We start from the raw sequence: 27,080 nt of genomic DNA, 5'->3' as shown, positions 1-27,080 counted from the left end.
AGAGAGCTCCAGAGAGAAAAGCAGTAACATTTGCTTGTGTTGTTCTGTCTTCTCATTATTTACCATCCTGTGATCTTCAGTAAAGGGGAAAAATTGAAAGTCACACATAAACTAAAAGAATGATGTTGATTGTTGTGGACTTTTTATAATGAGAAAGATCTTGGAAGATGTGAGTAAATCCAGGCACAGCTAAGTTAGGGCCACACATCTGGCTCTGAGCAGCTTCATGAATCTCACCTCCAGGCCACACATTATCAGGCAAAAGAGAAGGTCAACATGCACAATGCTTTGGGCTTCAGCCAGCCTTGGACCCGGATGAGATAAAGAACGCGGTCATTGGGGCAGATCAACAGGGGAGAGGCTGAGGGGATGGGTCACAGTCTAATCCCCAGCCTCCAGGGGGGCCCATACATTTTGGTATTGCCATTTTGGGCACTAAACAGGTAAGGCCTGGATTTCAAGACCAGGGTTGCAAATTTCTGCAGTAAAGAAATAGACCTGCCACATGTTCTTCAGAACTGACTTGTTTCAGGTCAAATCCACACATGCCACAATATAGCATTTCCAAGAAATATCTCGAAACCAGAATCTCTGAAAAGCTTGTCTGCTCCTGCAAGGGCACCTCTGAATATAGAAGCAGTAAGGAGCACATTTGTGGAGTGTTTTATTGTTGGCAAAGTGCTTCCACACTTTGATCCTCCTAATATTCCGGAGAGTCACTGAGGTTCCAAAAAGCTTATGTAACTTGCCTGACCCAGCAGCATTTGAATTCATGTCTCCTGATTCTAGAACTGTTCTCTACATCATGTATTTCTGAATAATAAGATTTTTTTCCATAAAGGAAATTAATAAGATTTTTTTCCATAAAGGAAATAAATCTTATTTTAAAAATAAAATAAGGGAAACAAAACTGACTCTGTACTTAGGAGGCAAGATTGCTGCTGGCTGTCATGGTTGACTGGCTGCTTTTTTCATAAATAAGAGGCAGGAGAATCAAAGAAAAGACCACATGGCACCCAATGAAATGAACACGGTATTTTTCAACGCTGGGGAAAAACAACGGCAAATGAGAAAAAAAAAAAGCAGTATCAAAATAGCCTATGAGAAATGCAAAAGACAGCTTTCCCATTTTTCTAAATTTGGTCAGGTTTCAGATGCCATCACTGCCAGCACTATGAGGGTCACTGTGTCAAACATGGCCAACAGCGAGGCTAACAGGAGGTAGATCAGGGTCCCAATTGGCTCCCTGAGAAGCTGAATCAACCAGGACCAAGCCCATCTAAGACAACTTTAGCCAAATCTTGGATAACTTTCACATTAGATGATAAAGAATCAAATTCTACCTGTGGGTAAAGTGCCCTATCTGCCACCACAATGATTCTTAATTATGGGGCTGATATGGATTTGGGCTTGTTTTCTAAGAACACACCCTTCTTGTACATTACTGAGATACTAATAATAAATAACCACAAGAGCAACCAACTACATTAACATTTTATTATTTGCTAAGCTCTTACACACACACACACACACACACACACACACACACACACACACACATGCACATGCACACGCACACAGATACACTCTCATTTGAACCCTAAAACATCCCTCTGGGTATAAGCTAGGTGATTGATATTGCCATTCTACTGATGAAAAACTGAGGCTCGCAGTTTATATGACTTCCCTAAACTCACAAAATCACCAACTGGCAAAGGAGAAACATAAGCCCCAAACTTCTGACTTCATATTTGATGCTTCTTCCAAGATACCAACCATACCACTGATTAAGACCCCTGATTAATGTAGTAAATATGCTTGTCTCATATGTTTATGTTTTGCCAGGGCTGATCAACATCAGAGACCTCAGAGCGGCACCAGACCACGGTCACATCAGCTCTGTCAGGCAGATCTGAGGAGAGAGTCCAGTTGTCAGCCGCCCACGCCTCAAAGTGACTTGTAAAACAAAACCATCAGCCATAGATGTCTCAGAATAAAAAAAGCTGTGAGGAAACTTACTCATAGGCTTATAGTGTCATGGCTACTTTGGACAGGAGGCTATAATGCTGGCTGTCTGGCTGTCTGTACCGAGGCTGAGGGATAAGACCAAGTGTAGAAGGGTGCCTGGGTGGCTCAGTGGGTTAAACATCCAGCTTCCACTCCGGTCATGATCTCACAGTTTGTGAATTCAAGCCCTGCATTGGGCTCTGTGTGGACAGCGTGGAGCCTGCTTCAGATCCTCTGTTTCCCTCTCTCTGCCCCTCCGCAGCTCATGCTCTCCCTCTGGCTAAAAAATATATAAACATTAAAAAAAAAAAAAAAAAGATCAGTGTGGATGCCAAAGCAGTTCAGGGAACCACTTTTAGCTGAGTCAAAGGAGGGGGAAACAGAAGGGGAGCGACTCTCCTGACTCAAAAAAACCTCAAGAAAAGAGTATTACAATTATTTCCTCGAGCTATAATCTCTGGGTTTGTCCCAAGTGATTCCTGACAATCTTCCCATCCTATAGAATAAAATCTGTCCCCTCACCCCCATCCCATCAAGAAAAACCAAGTGATCTCACTGCCTTAAGACAAATTATTTTAGAGTCCACCCTCAGAAGATTGAACAGGAAGTCTCTCTGGAAACTAGTGGCTAGATACCGAAAATGAAAGATGAACTAGCTGCATTAGAAATTGTGTTGGTTGTCTATTGCTGTGTAACAAACTACTCTCAAAATTTAGTGGCTTAAAACAACAACTATAATAACTCAAGTCCATACTGATGGTTGGAGCTGGGGAGCAGGGGAGGGAGGTGAAGAATGATAGATAGGATTCTAAACTTTGATGTTGGATCCTGAAAGTCTTGTGAATTTTTTTTTTTCCTTTTCCTGAGTGCTTAGTGAACTGTGATATGCTGCCTTGAAAAGCTCACATGGATCCAAGCATTCCTCACATCTTGTTGCAAGGTGTATTTGTTCCCTAGGACTGCCTTAAATGATCACAGACCGGGTGGCTTAAAAACAACAGAAATTTAGTCTCTCACAGTTCTGGACGGATAAGTTAACTACCAAGATTACAATAATCCTATTCAGCAAATACGAGTCATTCCTTTTGACCCTCCACAATTCTATTTTCATAACCAATTCTAAGAAAAGAATCCTATGTAAAGAAGCTTTAGGCATAGAAATAAAGCAGCAATGCTTAGGATAGGAAGTTTGAAAACAGTCTTTGTTTCTGATAATAAAAGAATGGTTAAGAATAGAAAATATATCTGTATAATAACCTAAGTAGCCCCTGAAAATATGTATGAGGTTTGTAGTCACATAGAAAATTTACTTGCTTATTTACCAAGCAAAAAATACACCGTATTTTAAATAAATATTATAATCATGTTTTAAGAAGAGCAAATAATTCTCAAATTTGTACTTAAAACTTAAAAATTGGAAAGGGAGTCATTAAAATACAGACGGTCATTAGCACTGTCTGTATTTGAATGATTTCTTACCTTTTAGGTTGCTCCAGTTATATATTTCTGCATAACAAACAACCCTATAACTTAGTGCTTTCAATGACAATAGTCATTTATTGTTCTCATCACTCTGCAACTTGGGTGGGGCTTCTAGGGGGTTGGCTCTTCTCTGCTTCTTGCAGCGGTGACGGCTGATGTTACTGAGCTGAGACAGAAGGATCTGCTTCCCAAGATGGCTCGACAACATGCTGGTGCTGGCTATCAGCTGGGAGCTCAGTTGGGCTTGGCCAGGGCCTCAGTTCTTCTCCAGGTGGGCCTCTCCATGGAGCCGCTGAAGCTTCCTCAAAGCATGGCAGCCCAGTTTCAAGAACAAGTTCTGAGAGAAAGGAAGTAGAAACTGCAAGTGTTTTTATGGCGGGGCCTGGTAACTAGCACGGTGTCACTTCTGCCATGTTCTGTTGGGCAAGCCATCACAGCACCTGCTCAGATTTAAGGGGAGGGACTTTTCTTGATGAGAGGAATGTCAAAAAACTTGTGGCCATCTTTAATGGCCACTTTAAGTCAACGTTTTCTAAATTTTCTTTAAAGAGTATTGGTACAAGTGGGGGCATGTTGAGTACCTGTAAAATGCTTTTATTTAAAAACCTGAAGACTCTAGGGGCACGTAGGTGCTCAGTCGGTTGAGCGTCTGACTTCAGTTCAGGTCATGATCTCATGGCTCATAAGTTCGAGCCGCACGTTGGGCTCTGTGCAGACAGCTCAAAGCCTGGAGCCTGCTTCAGATTCTGTGACTCCCTCTCTCTCTGCCCCTCCCCCACTCATGCTCTGTCTCTCTCTCTCTCTCAAAAATAAACATTAAATTTTTTTTAATTTCGAAGACGCCCAAAATAAACTTTGATAATTCAGAAAACTACTTAAATAGCAAATGTCTCTACTCTTAACCCTCAAAGCCCCTCCTCCACCTATATAGCCTAGATATACATGCATGCACACACACACACACACACACACACACACACACAAGATCTCCCATCTGTAGGCACTTTCCCTTGATCAGTTCTCTGATGAGGGTGTTGAGTAAAAATTAGAGTCGTGGTCATGGTAGCTTGTGGTACCCTCCAATCAAGATAGATGCTTTTCAAAAGGCATTTGTTAACGGTCTTCCCCCATTTCCTGACCACCTCACACACAAGAAGACTGATAAATGAATGAAGCATATTACCTCTAAAGGGCTACCGACCCAGACTGGATGTACACGTCTAAGCAGGCATCTGGTTACCCTCCTTTTCTCCTACCATATCTGACTTATTGGTTATTAAACACTGACAGGCTCACAGATGCCTGAAATAGTAATGTTGATTCCTAAAAGCTTTTCTCAAATTGGTTCAAATCTCCTAATATTCATTCTTAGATCACATAAAGAAGTGCTCACCTTTGGCTGCCACCTTCATGGAATCATAAAGCTGATCTCTTCAGCTGTTAGCAGGACAGAAGGTTGATCATCTTTAAAGAATAAAAATTAAGGTCTGACTACAATGCAGTAAGATCAGCTGGCTAAGATTAAATGGGAGCCAGTGTGTTAGTGGTTTTAGTTTAGGCTGTTCTGTTTTAGTTTGGTATTTTGTGTGTATGTGAACGTGTGTGACAGTTATATCCTGATTCTCAAGTCTGGATGGCCCAAATTTACATAGTCATCTTGGGAGATAAAAGAGCTGCTAGAAACACATAATGACACAGAATTTTAATTAATGCTGTGGATCCTCGCTACAGAAAAATGTACATGAGCATAAGCAATGTGTGCTGCATACTTTGGGGGGTTCACAGACAACTTGCTTAGGTTAAGCACCCCCATGCAAGAGAGAGCTCAGATCTCTGGTGATTCCAGATAGGAGGTGAGTGCCTGAGGATGTCATGGTGGCTTAGGACTTAGGCCATGCCAGGTGCAACACCGGCAACTGTTTACAATGCTGCTGCTTCTTCCTTGAGCCATCACAACAGTCATCCATGAACAGATCCCAACAGACAAAGGCAAAGCAGCCTGGATACTGCTGAAGCTCGCATACCAGTGATCCTTCTTCCCACTGGCAAGGCAGAAACACTTCTCGCGCCTCCTTCTCGTTTCATCCTTCCCTCACCCTTTCCTGTTTCTCTTTTTCCCTCTGCCAAATATTTAATGAGCACTTTTTTAACCCCTTTCTCAGGGCTAGGGCCTAGGAATGCAAATGTCAATGAAATGTGGCTCCTCTCATTCATTAAACAAATTCATTGAACATTCACAGAACCCAACGCGTTTTCATTTTTACAATGTATATCCCAGGGTGGGAAACACACACACTCAGGCCCACGAGGCACACACACACACACTTACAATGAACATAAAAGAAGGCTATAGCATAGAGTTAAGAAAGCCACCATAGAGGCAGAGGAGGGAGCAATTAATTGCCTTCCAGAGTGGGTCATGGAAGGCTGCACAGGAAAGGTGAACTTGATCCCCATATTCAAAAACAAGCAGGCAGACAAGGAAGGAAGGAGGGACAGTACGTGCAAACGCACTCAGGTGCAAAGAACATGGTGCTTCCCAGGTTCAGAGTCGCTGGAACTCAGAACGATGTGCAAGAACCATCAGCAGGAGCTAAAGCAGGAAAGACAAGGGGAGGTCACACAAATGGGTTCAAACTATGAACACAGACACCCTGGAAAGCTCTATGCAGAGGGATGAAATGTAGGTTTTAGTTTTAGAAAGCTAAGTCTGATGGCAGGATAAAAGATGTATTTGAGGACCAAATAAAAAACAAGGAGATTAGTTGGGAGGGAGGCTCCTGGGAGGTCCTGGTAAGGGACAAAAGAGGGACTAAATTCTAGCAAGAGGAGAAGGGAAAGAGAAGAAGGTCAAATATAAGAGAGTCAGCAGACAGCATGGATAGAAACTGGCAAATGTTTACATGAAGTGGCAGGGGGTGAGGGAGGAGTCATTATTATGACTTCCATGTCCCTTATTTGTGTAGTTGAGGGACATAGGGAATGTAAGATTGTATGGGGTTAAGACAATGAGGCCCAAGGGCCATGAAGAGTGTGAGGGCCTATGGAATACCGACTGGAGAGGTCCACCCTGGTGATGGGACTACAGGTCCAATGAGCACCCACTATTGGTCCAGTACTGGTTCTGAGGTCCTTACTCACCAAAGTTGATACAGAAATCCTATGTGTTCTTTGCCAATCTTGTGTGGACAAAAAAAAGTTTTTTATAAAATTCTCGAGTGAGATAGATCATCTCATGCATAAAAAGGGCCACTTGTGTTGTGGGTAACAATGAGAAGATCATCTTCGTGCTAAATCTGTCTTTCTCTCCCCTTACATCATAGGCAGGCTCCGCCAAGACTGCTATGATATAGTTTTTATTCCCCCCTCCAACCCTCCATGACAACTTTTGGCCGTGCAAGACGAATACTTCCATATGGTGCAATGTTTATGTTAAGACCGGGAAAAAATATGAAATGCTTTCAGTAAATTTCATCCAAGAAACAGTAGATTTACAAATCCTAAGCAGTTGGAACAAAATATTGGTCTGTAATTGATTTTGGATGAAGTGTATTTCAACAGGAATAGGAAACTTGAGGCAGTTTGTTAATTACTGATGCTTAGAAATCTTGAGTGTCTTTGTACAGCCCTCCCTACTATTACCTCAGACAGATTACTTGACTTCTTGAGTTTATTCTGTCTTGTCTGTAAAATGGGTTTAGCAACTTTACCTACTCATGGTATTTTTTTTTTTTTTTTTGAGGATTAAATGAGCTATTACAAGTTAAGAGCTCAGAATGGTCGTCATCAGACAGTAGGCTTGTAGCAAATGTTAGTTCTTATTACCTATAAGCTAAGTGATGAGGGAAGGGGAATAGAATGAAGATAGGGGTGGAAAGGAAAAAGGATAGAGAGCAGGTGACAAGAATGGTTTTTAGGATGTATTTATAGAGGAATGCCCATTTCTACCTCAGAACTGCAGGGGCGGGAAAGCTACATACACGTGAGTAGTTGTTACAAAAGGTTTTTGGGAGGGGGTGGGTATGTGAGGCCTGCAACTTTCCAACACACATTTTGGATCATCATTCATTTTTATTATTATTTAATTCACTAGGCTAAATGAGAGCAGGAGGGCAGAAGGCAAGAGGACTAAACACTCCTGAATTTTCTAGCAGGGACTATTTGACATGCAAAATTACCCCGGGTCTGTGTGAAACCAGTCCACAGAATTTTACTCTATTGACTCATTATTACTTTGGACAAACTGCCAACCTTTGTTTTAGTTTTCCAGTCACAAAAGCACAAGGATCTTATAGAATGATTTTTTTCTTTTAAGTGGGCTCCACACCCAGTATGGAGCCTAACACGAGGCTTGAACTCACAACCCTGAGATCAACACCTGAGCTGAAATCGAGAGTTGGACGTGGCTTAGTCAGCTGAGCATCTGACTTTGGCTCAGGTCATGATCTTACGGTTCATGGGTTCAAGCCCCACATTGTGCTCTGTGCTGTCAGCCTGTCAGCTTGTCAGTGCAGAGACCACTTCAGATCCTCTGTTCCCCTCTCTTTGCTCCTCCCCTAACTTGTGCTCTCCCAAAAATAAATAAATTTAAAAAAAAAAGAGTTGGACATTTAACAAACTGAGCCACCCAGATACCCCTAGAATGATTCTTTATTATCTTCTAATTACATAGCTCTTACATATACAAAGCATTTCTACACTTTCCTAACTTAATAGGAATAAAAATCAGGCCAAGTAGGTATCATTAGCTCTATTTTAAAATAGGAAATAATGTATTGTATGTTTACTACATGCCAGGTACTATACTAAACACTCTACAAGGAGTGTCTCATCTAATCCTGTAACAAATCTATGAGGGTGGTGCTATCATCATCTGAGACTAGAAGAGAGAAGTTTAAGAACTCCCAAGGTGACCCAGAGAGTAAAGGGCAGAGCCAAGGTTTGAGCCCACATGGGTCTGACTTCAAAGCCTGCTTCCTAAATCCTAACCACTGTAGTCTGTTGTTCAAGAATAATTAGATACATGTTCTTTCCTAGTACGGCAATGCTTTTAGCCTGAACTCAGCCTAATTACTTATAATCATGTAAACAACTGTGGTGAAATTATACAGAAATACTAAACTTTTTGATGTCTATTTCCATATTATGCTCCTAGAATTGCTCAAGACACATGTCTGTCTCTATGTACATTCCCCTCCACTAAGGTTATAAGAATCTGTACAAGACCAATAACTGTTAAATAAAGTTTCCAAATACCTAAAGCACTTGGTAATAGGCTAAGAATCTGTTTCTCATTTATATTACAGATTTCATAGTTGTAGTTAAGAATATGTAAGGACAACTGTAGTGAAGGGTAGCCACCAATCTTTTGAATGGTTCAATAATGCAAAGCACAAAAGTTGCTCATAAAAATGCATTTTTTATTTCATTAAAAAAAAAATCCTGTCCAATATTCCTCCCCCTCATGCAAATAGCTTTCACGTGAGAGTCTTCAGATTTTACGCTTTTTCCATTCGGGCTCATTCTTTGTTTCCTCATCATCAGATTCAACTTGGGCAAACATGGTTTTGGGCTGAGTCCTAAAAGAAAGTTAATGAAAAGAGGAAAAATTTAGTTGGCAAGTGTTTATTAGATTAGACCTTTGCTACTTTCATCAAGTGGAAGCACATTTGGGGAATCAATTACATCTTAATTATTAAGTATTAATCATTAAACTTCTGGCAAAGAAAAAGATAATGGAAATTTAATTATGTTCAACAAAAGAGTCAATTCTTTTAAAGGTTTTCTCTCTGTAGCAGACTATGTATGCTGTCCTTTTCTTAAATAAAATGAAAATGTATCAAATTCAGTACAATCTCGTACATCCATAACCACCCTCTCCTTCAAACTCAGGCTAATTGGGATTGTTTGGGAGGCCAAATTATAGTCACTGAGCAAGAATACATATGATCTAGGGCACCTGGATGGCTCAGTCAGTTAAGTGTCCGACTCTGGGTTTTGGCTCAGGTCCTGATCTCACGGTTCATGAATTCAACCCCCTCTTTATGCTCTGTGCGGGCAGCACAGAGACTGCTTCGGATTCTCTCTCTCCTTCTCTCTCTCTCTGCACCCCCCACCCCGACTGTCTCTCTCTCTCTCTCTCTCAAAATAAATAAACTTTAAAAAAATAATAAAAAATTCAGAGAAAAAGGAATACACATGATTTTTATTTACAGCTCTCTGGGTTGTTCCTGGACTTAAGTAGTCTGAATACATGTGATTATGGTGCATATGAACAAGAGAATTTGAGAGAATAGCTTTCTTATTTAATGAGTCTAAAATAAGAGATAAGATATATAGGAACTTGAGCACTGCCAGCAAAACTAAAAAACAAAACAAATGGACATTCTCTCCACCCCATGCATTGAAATGTCAAGCGTTTTAGGATACATCACTGAGTATCATTGCTCTAATACTGGCACACAGTACCTCAAGCAATCTTTGCATTAGGACTTTCTGTGCTTTGTAAACATACCTGGTTCAAGGACTTTCCTTTTTATACCATTCACACAGAAAATAATTTCAAGAATATGTCAAATGGTTATAATTTATGCTTCTTTTGGTCATGCTGATTTCCCTTTAAAAACAGCTCTATCACATTACAAGGAAATATTGAAACACTGTACCTGAAGATCATCTATTTTAGCTCACATCTTCATCCTGAATTCAATTCATTACATCATGGTAATTCCAGAATTTTAAAATAATGACAACAACAATTCCTTTTCTTTGACAAATAAAAACAGGGTTAAAACCCGACATTACTTGTTGTTTATTTATTATCCTGGGAAGAACTATATACCATCCACATTCAAGCTCATGTTGTTCTGATGCAAGCCATGTACTGGAATTCCTCATGCATAAGTTAGTTACAACTCCTGTCTCTCTAGTGACCCACACACCTACCTCGAGCCCAAGGTGTCCCCATACACAATCCAGTCGGTTCAACCTCTTGTCACTTCAAGACACTGTCATGACCTCTGCAAATAAGTCACAGCTCTAACATTTCCAAAAACAGCTGCAGATTTTCAGAGGTCATGAGTTGCTGAATTACTAGAAAGCAGGACCCCTGGCTTTCTAACATGCTACAATATGGCAACTGGTACTCATTACATATTTCATCTTTTGGCAAAGCTGTGGACCACTTAGGGATGGGCAAACCCATATGGGAACAAATCTGTCTGGTTTAAAAAATCCTTTGGATTAGATGGTTAATTTCTTTTTTTTTTTTTTTATGTTTATTTATTCTTGAGACAGAAACAGAGCGTGAACAGGGGAGGGGCAGAGAGAGAGGGAGACACAGAATCTGAAACAGGCTCCAGGCTCTGAGCTGTCAGCACAGAGCCCAAAGCACACTGGGCTTGAACCCATGAGCCGTGAGATCTTGACCTGAGCCGAAGTCAGACGCTTAACCGACTGAGCCACCCAGGCACCCCTAGATGGTTAATTTCTAAAGAGAAAAAATAACAGTCTTGTAACGGTATCTGGCAGTGCTTCTGAAGACACCAGCTCAGAGTTAGCCGCAGTGAGACTTCAGTACTAAGAAATTGTAATGGTGTTTATTTTTGATATAAAGAAAAATTAAATGACAGATTACAGGAAGAATAGAGCCGAGAGCTTAAAAAGGCTACTTCATTTAAGTAGTTACTCTCATATTCTACCTGCTTCCCAAAGGTATTTTTGGCAGGTTGGTGGCTAACTTGAAGGGTGTAGAATCAATGGAACTATTTCCTATGGGGCAGAAAGGGGGTAATAATTGTAAAGAGGCATGGGGAACATTTTGCGGGGATGGAAATGTTCTATAATCTTGACTGAAGTGGTGATTACATAAGTGCATACATTTGTCAAGACTTGAAATGGGTGGATTTTGCATTAGACATAAATTATACTTCAATAAAATGGACTTATAAAGAAAATCAAAACAACTGAGTAGAAGGTGAATGACAAAGGAATGAAAGGGTAAACATAATAATACAACACTCAATTTCCCAGTGGCCAAGATAAAGAAAAAGAAAAAGGAAAAATACTAGTTTTTCAGAGGAGGTATCTTTTCCCCCAGCACTAAACTCAGCAAAATTTACTGAGTAGATCTTTATATCAGGATCACTTAAGACTCCCCCTTTGAATTACCAGACCATACAGTTTCCTTTGTCCTTTATAGGTATTTTAACTTAGGGGATATGAGTTTGTTTGGAAGGTAGAATGGTCTCTTTGCAAAACTCCATGAAATTTAGTATTTTAAATTCCATTTTTTAAAACTAATAACAGTGTTGCTGGAAAACAACCATATTCTGTATATGCAACATCAAATCATGACGTTTAGCTTTCAAATAGCCAGGCTTTCCTTCCCCCAGTTGCCAAAATCAAGGTATAAACTACCCAAATTTTCCCAGCAATGCTTGTTTAGCACTTTGTCTTTCATTTTGTTGGCCAGGTAGGGAATACCTGACTGTAGGAAGTAGGCCCCTTTCAACAAATGGTGCTGGCAAAATTGTACCATATGCAATAAATAAAACTGGACCCTTGCCTCACATGATGCAAAAATTAACTTGAAATGGATCAAAGACCTAAACCTAAGAGCAAAAACTATAAAATATTATGGAAAAGCTTTATGACATTAGATGTGGCAATGATTTCTTTGATAAGACACCAAAAGCCCAACCACAAAAGACAAACAGGTAAATTGAACTATATCAAAATTAAAAATTTCTGTGCATCAATGGACACAGCTAACAGACTGAAAAGGCAACAACCTATGAAATGGGAGAAAATATTTGCTAATCATATATTTAATAAGGAATTAATATCTAGAATAAAGAACTACAACTCAACAATAACTACAACAACAACAACAACAACAACAAAGCCAAACAATACAGTTAAAAACTGGGCAAAGGAGGGGTGCCTGGGTGGCTCAGTCAGTTAAGCGTCTGACTTTGGCTCAGGTCCTGGTCTCCTGGTTCGGGAGTTCGAGCCCCGCATCAGGCTCTGTGCTGATAGTTCTGAACCGGGAACCTGCTTCAGATTCTGTGTCTCCTTCTCTCTCTCTCCGCCCCTCCCCTGATCGCACTCTGTCTCCCTCTCTCTAAAATAAATAAACATTAACAAAATTAAAAAGAAAAAACTGGGCAAAGGACTTGAATAGATATTTCTCCAAAGAAGACAAGCAAAAGACTAACAAACACATAAAAAGATGCTCAACATCGCTAATCAGTAGGGAAATGCAGATCAAAACCACAGTGAGATAACACCTCACACCCATTAGGATGGCTACTATAAACAAAAGACAAATAAACAAACAAAACCCAGAAAATAACATGTATTGGCCAGGATGTGGAGAACTGGGACCCTTTACACAGTGATGGTGGGAATGCAAAATGGTGCAGCTTCTAGGGAAAATAATATGGCAGTTCCTCAAAAATTTCAATATAAAATTACCATCTGATCTAGCAATTCCACTTCAGGAAATATGCCCAAAAGAATTGAAAGAAGGGTCTTAAAATGATATTTTATTAGAGATTAATAAATGTTCCGTGCATTATTCAGAACAGTCAGAAGGCAGAAGCAACCTCAGTGTCGTGGACAGATGAATGGATAAACAACATGTGGCACACACGTACAATGAGATATTATTCAGTCTTAAAAAGGAAAGAAATGCTGGCAAATGCTACACGCCTGAGCCTGGAGGACATTATGCTAACTGAAATAGGCTAGTCACAAAAAGACAAATACTGTATAATTCCGCTTATATGTGGTACTGAGATAGTCATATTTCTAAGATAGAAAGCTGGACAGCAGTTGCCAGGGACTGGGTAGAGGGGAAAGGACAAGCTGTTTAGTGAGTACAGAGTTTTAGTTTTGCAAGATGAGAAGAATTCTGGAGATTGGTTGTACAACAATGTGAATGTACTTAACACTACTGAAATGTACACGTAAAAATGATTAAGAGGTTAAATTTTATGTTTATGTGTGTTTTACCAAAATTAAAAAAAAATTTTTTTTGGATTAAAAAAAGAAGAAAGAACCAGACTCCTTGGACTTGGGAATAAGGAAGAATGAACCCACTTCTAGAATAAACAGGAGGTACCCTGGAGAAGGTCTTACCCTCCAATCTGGGGTCCTGCCTAGAGCAGTGCTTCTCAAACCACCCGTGGTACAAGGCTAGTCTTTGTTTTCTAATTTCCAATCCCTTGCAGACAAATATACTACTTCTAGAAAAATAAAAAGACTGCAAAGTACTGACCCAAATTTTTGTTAGATTCCAAACATATATCAACTTGCTACACAATTTTCTAAGTGCTTGCTCTCAATTCCTGTGCTTATCTATCTCATGAGCCAGTACTGGCTGCTGTACCGCACCTTCCCTCTCAGCTTGGGAAAGAAAGTGGCAAAGCAGGGCTCTGAATCTAGGCTGGGAAGTAAGAATCTGTCTTCTTAACATCAGCTCTTAAACACAATGAGCTTCCTCCAGTGTGGGAAAGTACTTCTCACCTCTGGAGAAGCTGGCCCTGGATGATGCAACTGAAGATTGGGCGCAGGCATGGGGTTCGAGGCTGCACTCTCACAGGCCCACCCTTGAAGTAAAGGAGCAGTCTTTACTTCTTGGGGGTTAGGCATGACGAGGTGAACGGAGATGTGGACCACAGACAGAAGTTTCCCTTGTTCCAATCCAACCTGCCCCCATACCAACATTCTTACAGCACAAATCAGAGCCCTCCATAAAAGCTATATGCTGAATAAAGACCAGGTTCTTTAAAAAAACAGTATTTGAGTTGAGTACACTGAACACCTCTGTCTAGTCTAGAGAATGCCAGTGTTTTATAGAAGCAAAGTGAGAGAATTATAACTTTAAATCTTGTAGCTATTCTGTCTTTTCAGCAATGTTTATCTTCAAATTTATTTCCAGCAGTTATTCTTTTGAAAAATTTTGGAAACTCATGTATGAGAAAGAGAAAAAAAAAAAATTCAATTCAGGATTATCTAGGGCATTTAAAACTGATTTCTTCAGTCACTACTTTTTAAGACAATGAGAAACAGAGATGATTAAACAGAGTTAGGAATAGAACCAAAAGATTTCTTCCCTGGGGGATGGCCTAATTTGCCCTTGGCATAGAAAACTACTATAAAAATAAATCAACAATGTCAAGCAGGAGTAAAATGACACATTCAAAAAAAAAAGTTAATGGATTTGAAAACACTTAAAAGTTGGTCCAGAAATCCCTGCTTTTAAAACCAACAGGAAACTGACAAATAAACAACAACAAAAAATACTTCAAGCCTCTATTCACATTGTCACTGGCCACAAAAATGGATTCCTTTCTGGGCTGCTTGAAGAAACGGAATTTATGTACTGATTTTAATATAGACTCTGTTGAGTGCTTCCATAAGGAAGAGTAGAACAAATCAAACCAAATGGGCCTGAACACATGGCAGGAACTCAGGAAATACAAATATAAATAAGTAATGAGCAAGAAATATATTCCACCACCTTGAGAAAGCATTTCCATTACCGATCCATTACCTGTGTTCTATTAAATCAGTTCCTCCAGGATTCTATACCTCCTTTCTCAAGAGACAGGAAATTGTCAACTCAAACCTTCAGCCTCATGGCTGGAGATTTATGTAAGTTGCCCAAAACAAAAGCCTATAAAGAGGCTGACTTGAAGAAAAAGGAGGTAAGGGGAACATTCCATTCAGCCAAAAGTATAATCACCACAGTTGCTCAACAGGTTAGCAGGAACACGGAAAGCCTCAGTGAGCACAAGCAGAGTAATCCACCTTATTGAAATCAGCTTTATTCAGGCTACCTATTTTACTGGTTTGTGGCCCACACTTACCCATTTTCCTAAGTATTAAATGAAAACTTAAGCTTACAGAAGGCTGATGTGAAACTTGTGTTTTCCAGTTTAACTCACTTTGCGAATAGTAAACATTCTTCACTTGACTGTATATGTCAACTTGTTTATTAGACTTACCAAGAAAAGGAGAACAGATTACATATCAACATGGTTATTATTACTAATCATTAAATAAACTAATCAGAGAGGGGCTGAAAGGTTTTTTGTTTTATTTTTAGCTTCAGTAAACTCTGCATTTGCTAATAGTTAATATTTCATGAAGCAAATGTAAAATCTTAAGCAAATGTCTTTCTCAAATCTACAAATTCTGATTAGATGATACTTTGTGCTGAATAATTTTCCTCTTGGGACATTTTTTTAAACTGAATTCTCAAAGTTATTTGTACAAAGTGAGTCTTTTCCAGCAACTGTGTTCTAACAGAAAAACGTCGGAAGCCCAACAAAAACTGAATCCCACCTTTGGTGGTTCTGCCCAGAAGAATTTTGTGTAGAACAGATTCCCCCTGCAATACTCTTATGAGGGCATTTCTGCAGTGCACTGTTTGTGCGAGAGATTCAAAGTGTCCGCGAGCAGTCCTTTCTCTTCTGACTAAGCTCCAACCTGGGCCTTCTATGCTCCTTTTTTAGTGCTCAGGCCACAGAAGAATCTCAGAATGTTTTCAGCTGCAATGGCAAGTCCACAGGTCACATTCTCATTAATTACAGATATTCTTCTAACATGATTCATTCAAAGCCAGCTCCAGGGTCACAGAATGAGGATGAGGAGAAATCACTCGTAATATTTAGTCATCACTATGTGAGTGGAAACCACAAGCTTTTTTGGCTCAGGGCCCATTGTTTATTATGAAGGAAAACCTCAAAGCCAAAGTCAATTATAGCCATGACTTGACAATCTGACACACTTGTTAACCCTGTTAGAATGAATACGGTCCAGATGAACTGTGACCCAGTCATCACAATTGCAGAATTATTAAGATTAAATAAAGGGCCTGACCAAAAGATTCCACTTGAAATGGTCCCTTCTTTCTGGTGAAGAGCTAATCAAAGATAATTTTTTAATATTCGGGATGCATAAGAAGATGAGATGCAACATGATGTTACTAGAGAAAGAATGTTCTATTTTCTTCACAAACTGAACACATAATATTTTGGAAACTACATAAACATATCTCAGACTCATCAAATAGGGCACACGAACTCATAATGCTGGGTGTGTGAGTTCAAAGACGAGTGAGGGTGGAAAAAGGGACAAATGTGAAGCCTGTGGCAACTAGAAACAGAAAGAAAGTGAGGAAAGGAAAACAGAAAGAGCCTTCTAAAATCACCACCACCTGCCTTATCACTAAATAGTTAAACAAGTCAGAAGGATAAAATCTTTGAAGAGTACGCAGGCCTGGGGCCACCCAGGTGTTAGCAGTACCCTCTCCAGGCTCACATTTGTAGCCAGCGTTACTGCAGCCCTGCTCTCTTCCTTCCCAGAGGGGGAAACAGCCTCAGCGAGTGTAAGTAAAGCACAGAGGGAGCACAACACCTCAGAACTTCTGATTCTTAGTCTCGTGTTCGGCTATGCCATGCTGGCTCACACGATAGTCTTTTCAGCTTCCCTATTGCTCAATTTTTTAAATAATTACTGGTTGCTTTGTGATGAGAAGCAGTACACTATAGTTGTCAAAAGCAGAAGCCTGACTCTGAAGCCAGACTTCTGCATTCAACTCCCAATTCTGCCACCTGCTACCTGTGTGGCTTTGTTCAAGTTATAAGCCTCAACTTCCTCATCTATAACATGGGAACAATGATACCACCTACTTCATAGGGATGTTGTGGAGATTAAATGAATATATACAAAGTTCTTAAACAAGGCTGGCATGGTGTAAGTATAATAAATATGTCATTATTATTACACCCTTTGCTTTGGCTATCAGGTGTTCCTCACCTCATATAAAAAGTATGTTTTCGGGGCGCCTGGGTGGCTCGGTTGGCTGAGTGTCCAACTTCGGCTCAGGTCATGATCTTGCGGTCTGTGAGTTAGAGCCCCACGTCAGGCTCTGTGCTGACAGCTCAGAGCCTGGAGCCTGCTTTGGATTCTGTGTCTGCCTCTCTCTCTGCCCCTCCCCTGTTCACGCTCTGTCTCTCCCTCTCTCTCAAAAGTTAAACATTAAAATTAAAAAAAAAAAAAAAAAAGTATGTTTTCAAAAAGTTGTATGTAGAATATATTTGGTAAAATAATTTATATATTAAATACACAGCGGCTTGCTATTTAAAAAAACACTGGGGGAAATTATTTGGTTATGTAAGTAATCTGTCTTCAGTATAAACCTGTATAATTAGAATAATCTACTCTGTACATTTGAATTTTCTAAGGGTGAATCATTTGTGGTTTATTTTAAATGATTACTTTTGTATTATTACTGAACTTTAGTGTGCAAAATAATCACCTGAGAAACTTCTTAAGATGCAGATTTCCAGTCCCAAGCCCACAAAGTCTAACTGAGTTGGTCTGAGGTGCAGTCTAGAAACCTGTACCTTTAACCCCCTACCCCCACCCTTGACTCTGACACAAGGCAGTCTACAAAACCACTTTGAGAAATGCTGGCCTCTATATAGGAATATGGTGGACAGGGATGATCAGTTACCTAAATATAACTCAGGAAAAAAGTTACATTTTCTTCTGTGGGTTTATGTCTCTTCCTGACACAAATAATATATAAACCTTTACTCACTTAAGGAACAACCTCTTCAGGGGTGCCTGGGTGGCTCAGTCGGTTAAGCGTCCGACTTCGGCTCAGGTCATGATCTCGTGGTTTGTGAGCTCAAGCCCCATGTCGGGTTCTGTGCGGATAGCTCAGAGCCTGGAGCCTGCTTCAGATTCTGTGTCTCTCCATCTCTCGGCCCCTCCCCTGCTCATGCTCTGTGTCTCTCTGTCTCTCAATAATAAATAAACGTTAAAAAAAAAAAAAAGAACCTGTTTAAATATTGCCTACTGATTTAACATGACTTTAAATGGATCCTTTATGGATGGGAATGATATTTTAATATGCACACATATTCATGTATCCCATATCTGACAAGACATGCACGTTGAAGATTCAATCTACCGAACCAGCAATAATGGCAGCTTCTCTGGCAAGAAAAGTGACCATGGCTGACAGAGCTGTCAGGCTGGCAGGCTACTGGCCAGGGTCCAGGCTCCCACGCACGTCCATCCCCGTCTGATGTGTAAGCTAATAGCATTCTGGATCTATATCCTACCCACTCTCCAGCCAGCTCCTCCCCCCTCTCTCCAGCCACTTCTTTTAACAAGAAACTGTAATTGAATCTGACCATGTGTGGCTGAACAAGAGGCCTCTGTGATCCTGCTGTGTTTTAAAACTTCCATGGCTATTACATTGCTGGTGCCAGGAACGAAATGCAAATACTCAACCAATAAAGGTGAAGTGTTCAAAGACTCTTTGTGATCACCACTGGAGAACAAAGGTATGTATATGCCTTGTTCATGTGCAAGCCAGGAGATTTAGGTAATGTCTAATTGTGCTCTTCTGTGATAAAGGGAAATACAGTAAATCTTCATTTCATCACTGACAGAAGTCAATTGCAGCGAAGAAAAACAACCAGACACACATTCTCAATTACAGTGACCTTTACGAAAAGATCCTTTTAAATATTAGCTTCCCTTCGAACACTTTGCCACTTGGCAGTAAACAGTATACTCTAGCAGGTGAACACAGGAGAAATAGCACTGCAATTCTGGCTAACGAATCACATGCCACAGACAGTGCCATGAACTTAGTTAGCATGCAATAAATGGAAGGTGACAAAATTGGGTGGAAGGAAGGAGATGGGAGCAAAACACAACAGCAGAAGGGTATATATCAAGAGAGAGCACAGTCCTCTGAAAAGCTCATGAGATTAGGGATAGAGAGAGCTGAAGTGCGGCTCCAGTTACAATCACTCTCGACTGCAAGCTTCAGTCTCCTCACATGTAGTGTAAAAGACATGACCTGTTCTCCCCACTTTACAGAGCTAATATTTAAACTAGCACATTATTCAACTGTAAATATAACTAAGTCACCTACAATGCAGGAAAGTATCATTTGTTAACCGGTCACCAAAAAACAAAAAGAACTTCTGCTTCAATTAATTCTATTTAAAACTAAAAATCTGGATGAATGATTTCCCAAGAAAATACTAATTACTGAGCAGACTCAGAAGAGTAGGAAAATCCCAATAGAGTATTTATCATGAGGGGATGGAAAAGAAAGCGAAAAATTAAGAAATTACTACTTAACCTCTCCTCCACAAAAGCACCAGGTTTTAACACTTTCACAGGTGAATTTTATCAACTCTTTACAGAGTAGATAGATTTAATGGTATTCAAAACAGTCTGAGAGTATACATAGAAAAAGCATACAAAATTTTTATGAACCCAGTTTGACACGTGACAAAGAACAAACATTAACTATGTTAGGGTCATACCAAAGAAACAAGGATAATTCAATATGAGGAAATTCAGTAATATAGTTCATTGTATTTCTTGATCAAAGTATAAAAGTCATATGATCACTTCCACAGAAATATAATAAACAAATCCAATAAAATTCAGCATCTCTTTCAGATAAACATACCTCTGGTCTTTGTATGGTGTTTTCTTTGCATGGGATGCTCTTCCCTTGGATATCTACATGGCTTACTCCCTCATTTCATTTAAGTCAAAAATCACTTAGCAGAGGTTTTACCCCAATCACCATAGCTAAAATATAGCACCCTTTTTGCTACATCCTCTTATCTCTATTTTAGTTTTATTCTTTGCACTAACTACCATCTAAAATTTATGGATTTATTTAGTGTCTGTCTCTGCCTACTTGAATATAAGTTCCATAAAAATTACTGTATCCCCATAACCTAGAACAGTACCTGACATATTATAGGTGTTCAATAAATCTTTATTGAATAAATAAATGGAAGAGAAAGATATGGATTCATCCTTAATGTCTTGCATGTGTGAGTTTTCAAAAGTTATGCTTCATGGAGATGTATCGTTAAATTGAACAATATGAAATTGCCAATATTTGACTTTTTTTCACCTACAAAAAGGCCAATTAGGTATTTTAACCTAATAGAGTCACTCCTGTTAAAGTTAAAGAAAAAGATGTGTGCAACCATGATATTATTTAATATTGTTCTGGCACTATTAGTCAATACAATTAGATAACTTAAATTGGGAAACATCTATTCATAATAAAAACTCTCAACCAAGTAGGGTTAGAGAGAATATACCTCAACATTATAAAGGCCATATATGAAAACCCACAGCTAACATCACACTCAGTGATGAAAACTGAGAGCCTTCTAAGATCAGGAATAAGACAAGGATGTCTACTCTTGCCACTTTTTTTTTTTTTTTTTATGTTTTTTATTTTTGAGACAGAGAGAGACAGAGCATGAACAGGGGAGGGGCAGAGAGAGAGGGAGACACAGAATCTGAAACAGGCTCCAGGCTCTGAGCTGTCAGCACAGAGCCCGACACGGGGGCTGTGAGATCATGACCTGAGCCGAAGTCGGACGCTTAACCGACCAAGTCACCCAGGCGCCCCCACTCTTGCCACTTTTATCCAACGTAATACTAAAGTCCAAGCCACAACAATCAGACGAGAAAAAGAAATGAGGCATCCATTGTGGTAAAGAAGAAGTTAAACCATCACCATTAGCAGATGACATTATACTACACATAAAAAATCCTAAAGACTCCACCAAAAACATATTAGAAGTAATAAATGAATTCAGTAAAGTTGCAGTACACAAAATTAATCCCCAGAAGTTGTTAGTGTTTCTATACACAAATAAAGAAAGTGCCAGAAAGAGAAATTAAGAAAATAACACTTACAATCGCACCAAAAAGAATAATATACCTAGAAATAAACTTAACCAAAGAGGTGAAAGAATGTACTCTGAAAACTATAAAACAATGATGAAAGAAATTGAAGATGACACAAACAAATGGAAAGATATTCCATGCTCATGGATTGGAAGAACAAACATTATTAAAATGTCCATATTACCCAAAGCAATCTACAAATACAATGTAATCCCTATCAAAATACCAACAATATTTTCTACAAATCTAGAGCAAATTATCTCAAAATTTGTATGGAACCACAAAGACCCCGAATATCCAAAGCAATCCTGAGAAAAAAGAACAAAGATAGAGGTATCAGAACACCAGATCTTAAGATATACCACAAAGCTGTAGTAATCAAAACACCATGGCACTGGCACAAAAATAGACACATAGTTCAATGGAACAGACTAGAGAGCCCAGAAATAAACACACATTTCAATGCTCAATTAATCTATAGCAAATGAGGCAAGAATACACAGTGGGGAAAAGACAGTGTCTTCAACAAATGGTGTTGGAAAAACTGGATAGCTACAGGCAAAAAAATGAAATTGGACCACTTTCTTCACACCATACACACACACACACACACACACACACACACACACACACACACACACCCCTCAAAATGGATTAAAGCCCTAAATGTGAGACCCAAAACCACAAAAATCCTAGAAGAGAGCACTGGCAATAATTTCTGTGACATCAGTTGTAACATTTTTCTAGATATGTCTCCTAAGGCAAGAGAACAAAAGCAAAAATAAACATGTGGGACTCCATCAAAATAAAATGCTTCTGCACAGCAAAGGAAACCATCAACAAAACTAAATGACAACCTACCAAATAGAAGATATTTGCAAATGACCTATCCAATAAGGGGTTAATATTCAAAATATATAAAAAGGAGTCATAAATTCAGCAGAAGAAAAGATTCTTTTTACAATGGCATAAAAATGTGAAAGATTTAAAGAAAACTTAAAAATACTACTGAGAGGTAAAGAGATGTGACTAAATAGAAAGACATACCCTGCTCTTGGTTTAAAAGAACCAATATTGTAGGGGCGCCTGGGTGGCTCAGTCAGTTGACCGACTGACTTCAGCTCAGGTCATGATCTCTCAGTCTGTGAGTTCGAGTCCCGCGTCGGGCTCTGTGCTGACAGCTCAGAGCCTGGAGCCTGCTTCAGATTCTGTCTCCCTCTCACTCTGCCCCTCCCCCACTCTTGCTCTGTCTCTCTGTCTCAGAAATAAACATTAAAAAAAAATTAAAAAAAAAAAGAACCAATATTGTAAAACTCTATCTAAATTAATATATAATATAACTCAATTCCAGTAAAAATATTACCAAGAATTGAGGTGGGGGGAGGTGTTTCCTAGATAACTTAAAGTCATGGACACCTATAAAAATAGAAAATTTTTACTAAGAAGAATAATGAGAAGAATAATGTAGGAAGGCCTACAACAATGAAAAGTTTGGTGCTGCTACTTGAACAGACCAATTAATAGAACAGAAGAGAGAGCCCATAAATTGGCTAAAATTCATATGTAAGTGCAGTGTGTGTAACGATGTGATTTCAATTCAATGAGGAAAACTAGATCATCCAACTAAAAAGTGTTACAGCAACTGGCTAACCAAGAGGAAAAAATTAAACTGGAGCTCTGCTGTTGTAGGCTGGAAAAATAGTCCCTCCCAAAATATCCACCTTAAATCCCTGGGAGCTGTGAATATTACCTTATTTGGAAAAAAAGGTCTTTGCAGATGTGATTAAGGACTTTAAGATGAGGAGATGGTCCTGGATCATCTTGGGTGGGCCCCAAATGACATCAGAGGTATCCTTGTAAGACAGAAGAGGCAACCAACACAAAGCACAAGGCATTGCCAAGATGGAGAAGAGACTGGGGCAATGTGGCTACAAGCCCAGCTAGCAGGCAGCCTCCAGAAGCTAGCAGAGGCAGGGAACAAATTTTCCCCTAGAGCCTCTGTATGGAATGCGGCTCTGGTGACACCTTGATTTCACACTTCCGGCCTGCAGAACCGTGAGAGAATTAAGTTCTGTTTTTCAGGCCACCAAGTTTGTGGTAATTTGTTACAGTGGCCACAGTATACAAGTATACCTTCCTCACTCCCTTCACTAAAATAATTTCAGGTGAACAGAAATTTAACTCTAAAAAGTAATTTTAAAAATGGTATGAAATAGAAAGATGGGAGAATCTGAAGAATTACCTTAGATGGGAAGCCTTCCTAACTAAAACAAAACCCAAGAAGGAAAAAATTCCTAAAGGTGACTACATTAAAATAAATTTGATAGCACACTGTTCCAAATAGGTTTGTGTGTGTTTACACACAAAGTAAATTACTGAGGTATCTCTATAAATGTTGAACTAATACTGACTGCTGATTATTGGGTTATATTAACAATGTATAATTTATAGGAGGGTGTCAACTTACTATTGAAGAGAATGAGACACTGAGAAGATACCTTTTAGAACCTACTGGATAGTAAGTCCTTGCTAGAACCAAGGCCAGGGAGCTGGCCTTAGAATTTCCAGGTTATTGTTCTAACTTCTAACAGCTAATTACTTTGATGAAGGATCTAACTTTAATGTTGTATGTAATTTTCACGTCTGAGAGTTTAGGTAATACATGCATATAATGAACAAAACTTTCCAGCAGTGCTAACAGGCAGACTATGGAACTTCGAAGGCCATACACACACACAACCCCATTCCTGTTCCTTTGTTCACTACTTAAAACATACCTACTACCTCCATTTCTTGGCTCTCCTTCCAGAGGGAGTCCAGGTATCGATGAACAGATATGTATATAGATACATCCACTGCTTAAAAACACAGGTAGACATCATGTTTTATAATCTGGTTTCTGTTTTTGCTTGTAGGTTGGTTTTGTACTTAGGAGATTAGGCCACATCCATCCACATATATATCTAGCCCATTCTTTATACTTTCTTGATATCTTTCATTGTATGGATAGGCTATACTTTTCTAAAACAATACCCCATTGAAGGACATTTACATTGTTTTCAGTCTTTTGCTTTCCTACACAATACTGAGCTTAATATCTTTGGACATACATATTTGCCCACTTGTGCAAAACCTCCTGAAATACAATTGCCAAGTCAAAGGGTATGTGCATTTTAAATTTGTATAGATAGTGCCAAATTTTTCTCCAAATGATGCTCACTATGTTTAGCAAATTTTAAAACATGGCTCTATTTATTCCTCTCTCCTCAGTTAATTTTTTTGTATGTTTCTAAACAAGTTTCTTTAAGTATAAAAAAAAAAACCCTAATAGTAATAGAAAATAATGACCCCATTAAAAACCGAGTGTCAACAGAGGCACAATCTACAAGCTTATCTGACTGCCAATGATGCGTTGACATACATTAGCTTATACACATACAAATTCTACACAAAAGGCAGCTAAGTGTGCACTATTTAGTTGGCCAGCCTTGATATGACCCTCTTAGCTGCTGTAATATTATCCAACTAATGGTTCAGAGATGTTCCATCTGTACTGTATGGTTATTAGTACACACTGTGAACCACCACCACTGACATGCCACGGTGAAGTCTGTTCTGCTACAACATGTACAGCAGAGGATGGAGTGCTCCCCACCCCCTCACACCCCCAAAGGCCCTCAAATCTCTTTAGCATTTTTGTGTGGGGTGCTTTCACTCACAACAGCAGCACCTATCTGTCTTTGTCAGAGGGCTATCAGCAGGTTGCTAAAGCCCTGGAAAGCTGGAAGTACATGGGAATGTCTCCCCCCAACCCCACCTGCAGCCATTAGCAATAACCAATAGATACTGGGGTATAAATACTCCAGTTACCATGCCTCTGACCAGGGTCTCCAGGGTTACCCTGCAGAGCGAGCCAAAGTGACCCCTTGATACTGCGCTTGATACTCCCTTACTTGGTTTCATTACAGTTCTCCACTCTCCTCCTGGTTTTCTCTATGGACGCTTCCTAATAAATCACCTTTATATGAATCTTTTTCTCAGGTCTGCTTCTAAGAAACCCAAGCTATTGCTTCTTTTGGCTAAGATCAAGTGTAGTATCTGTTCTTATCAGTTTAAGAAATCCAAGCTAAAACAATGTGTTTTTTCTTTTATGCAAAGTAGCTCATAATGATTAGCAGATAGGGAACTTATATTGCTATAACACGTACACTGATTTGGTTTATAAGTGACTTTTTCCAGCACAGTAATGTTTTGAAAAGTGATCAGTGTCCAGCTTTCTCATAATTTAAGAGAAAACTTTAATATTATACAAAGACACCAAGAAAAAAACCTGACTATACCTCCAGCAATACAAAAAATACATATGACCAAGTTTATTTAATGTAGCTCTGTTAGAAATTGCAAAATACTGGAACACCCTAAATACCCACTCATAGGAGATAGCTGAATAAACTATGTGCCTCCCTACACTGGAGCACTATGCAGCTGTGGAAAAATGAGAAGGAGCTCTGGGAACCGATGTAGAGTGATCTCCAGGGCATAATCCTAAGTGAAAAATAGCAGAGCCCAAAAGGGTATTTATATTATGCTACCCTTCATGTGAGAAAGGAGAGGGTGTAAGAAAATACTCACAAATCTGTTCATTTGTGCAAGAGACCTACAGGAAAGATAGGGCAGAAACTAAAGAGATTAATTACCTGCAGAGGTGGGTGGGGAAGAGACTGAGTGAGGCAGGCTATGGGCAAGAAAAACAAAGATGAACTGTGGCACATCTTGTGGTATCAGAAAGTAAGGAAGTGCTCAAAAAAACACAGGGATCTGTCAAAAGAGGATAGGAGTTACTCTGAAGGAGATTCTTTTAGCCAAAGTTGGAACAATTTGAGCAAAAACCTAAATAATGATAGTACTGAATTTTAACCCATAAAGTATTTTGAAGTCCACATTGATATAAAAAATACTTGAAAAATAAGTAAATGTGGGAGAAGGGACAATTCTTCCTTTTAGTAGAATTCCAATTAATAAATGTGGAAGAAACAGGGAAATAGAAAATCACCATTAGGCAAACACCACAGTAACAACTACTGCAGGCAAATCTACCCACGGATAATAAAATTAGAGAGCCAAAGTTTAAAGAGGGGCAGGATTTTCAGAGCTGTAAAATATCACCCTCAAATAATTTATTAACTCAAAATAATGACAGTCACTTACAGTGGAGAAACTTGGCAGACATCACCTTAACCAGGTGACCAAGGTCAACCTCACCACCAATAAGACATACTGACATGACATTCTTGATATCATGAACCCAAAGGGATACAACATCAGCCCTGTATTATGTTTGCCTAAAATACAGTTTCATTCCAATTGTGTGAAATATCAGACAAATCTAAACTGAGAGACAAAATGTACAAAATAACAGACCAGTGTTCACCAAAAGTGTCAAGGTCATGAAAGACAAGAAAGATTGAGAAACCGTAAAGACTGGATGAGACTAGGGGCACCTGGGTGGCTCAGCTGGTTAAGCATCTGACTTTTGAAATCGGCTCGGAGTATGATCTTGCGGTTTATGAGATGGAGCCCCGCGTCAGGCTCTGGGCTGACAGTGTGGAACCTCCTCGGGATTCTCTCTGTCCCTCCCTCTCTGCCCCTCTACCCAACTCTCTCAAAACAAATAAATAAACTTTAGGAAAAAAAAAAGACTGGATGAGACTAGGGAGAAACAACTAAATGTAATATGGTGATATGGGACCCCTGACAGGATCCCTAGAGAGAGAAAGAATATCAGTGGATAAACTGGGGAAAATCAAGTAAGGTCTGTTGCT

At 39.4% G+C, this 27,080-nt stretch overlaps 1 protein-coding gene across 1 annotated transcript in view; it reads right to left on the bottom strand.

Annotated features, from left to right (window-relative positions):
* Nucleotides 1-8,888: 8,888 nt before the first annotated feature.
* The window catches only part of WDR70 (WD repeat domain 70), a 298,457-nt gene continuing 280,265 nt past the window's right edge, over nt 8,889-27,080 (bottom strand). Inside the window, exon 18 of the mRNA XM_078445080.1 lies at nt 8,889-9,068. Within this exon, the coding sequence (XP_078301206.1) occupies nt 8,981-9,068 (88 nt within the window). The 3' untranslated portion in view covers nt 8,889-8,980. The remainder of the gene's footprint in view (nt 9,069-27,080) is intronic.

This window comes from Panthera onca, chromosome A1 (assembly GCF_046562875.1).
Source record: "Panthera onca isolate mPanOnc1 chromosome A1, mPanOnc1 haplotype 2, whole genome shotgun sequence".
NCBI classification, from domain to species: Eukaryota; Metazoa; Chordata; class Mammalia; order Carnivora; family Felidae; genus Panthera; species Panthera onca.
Note: the sequence above shows the minus strand (reverse complement) of the source record. Positions and strands in the feature narration are given on the sequence as shown.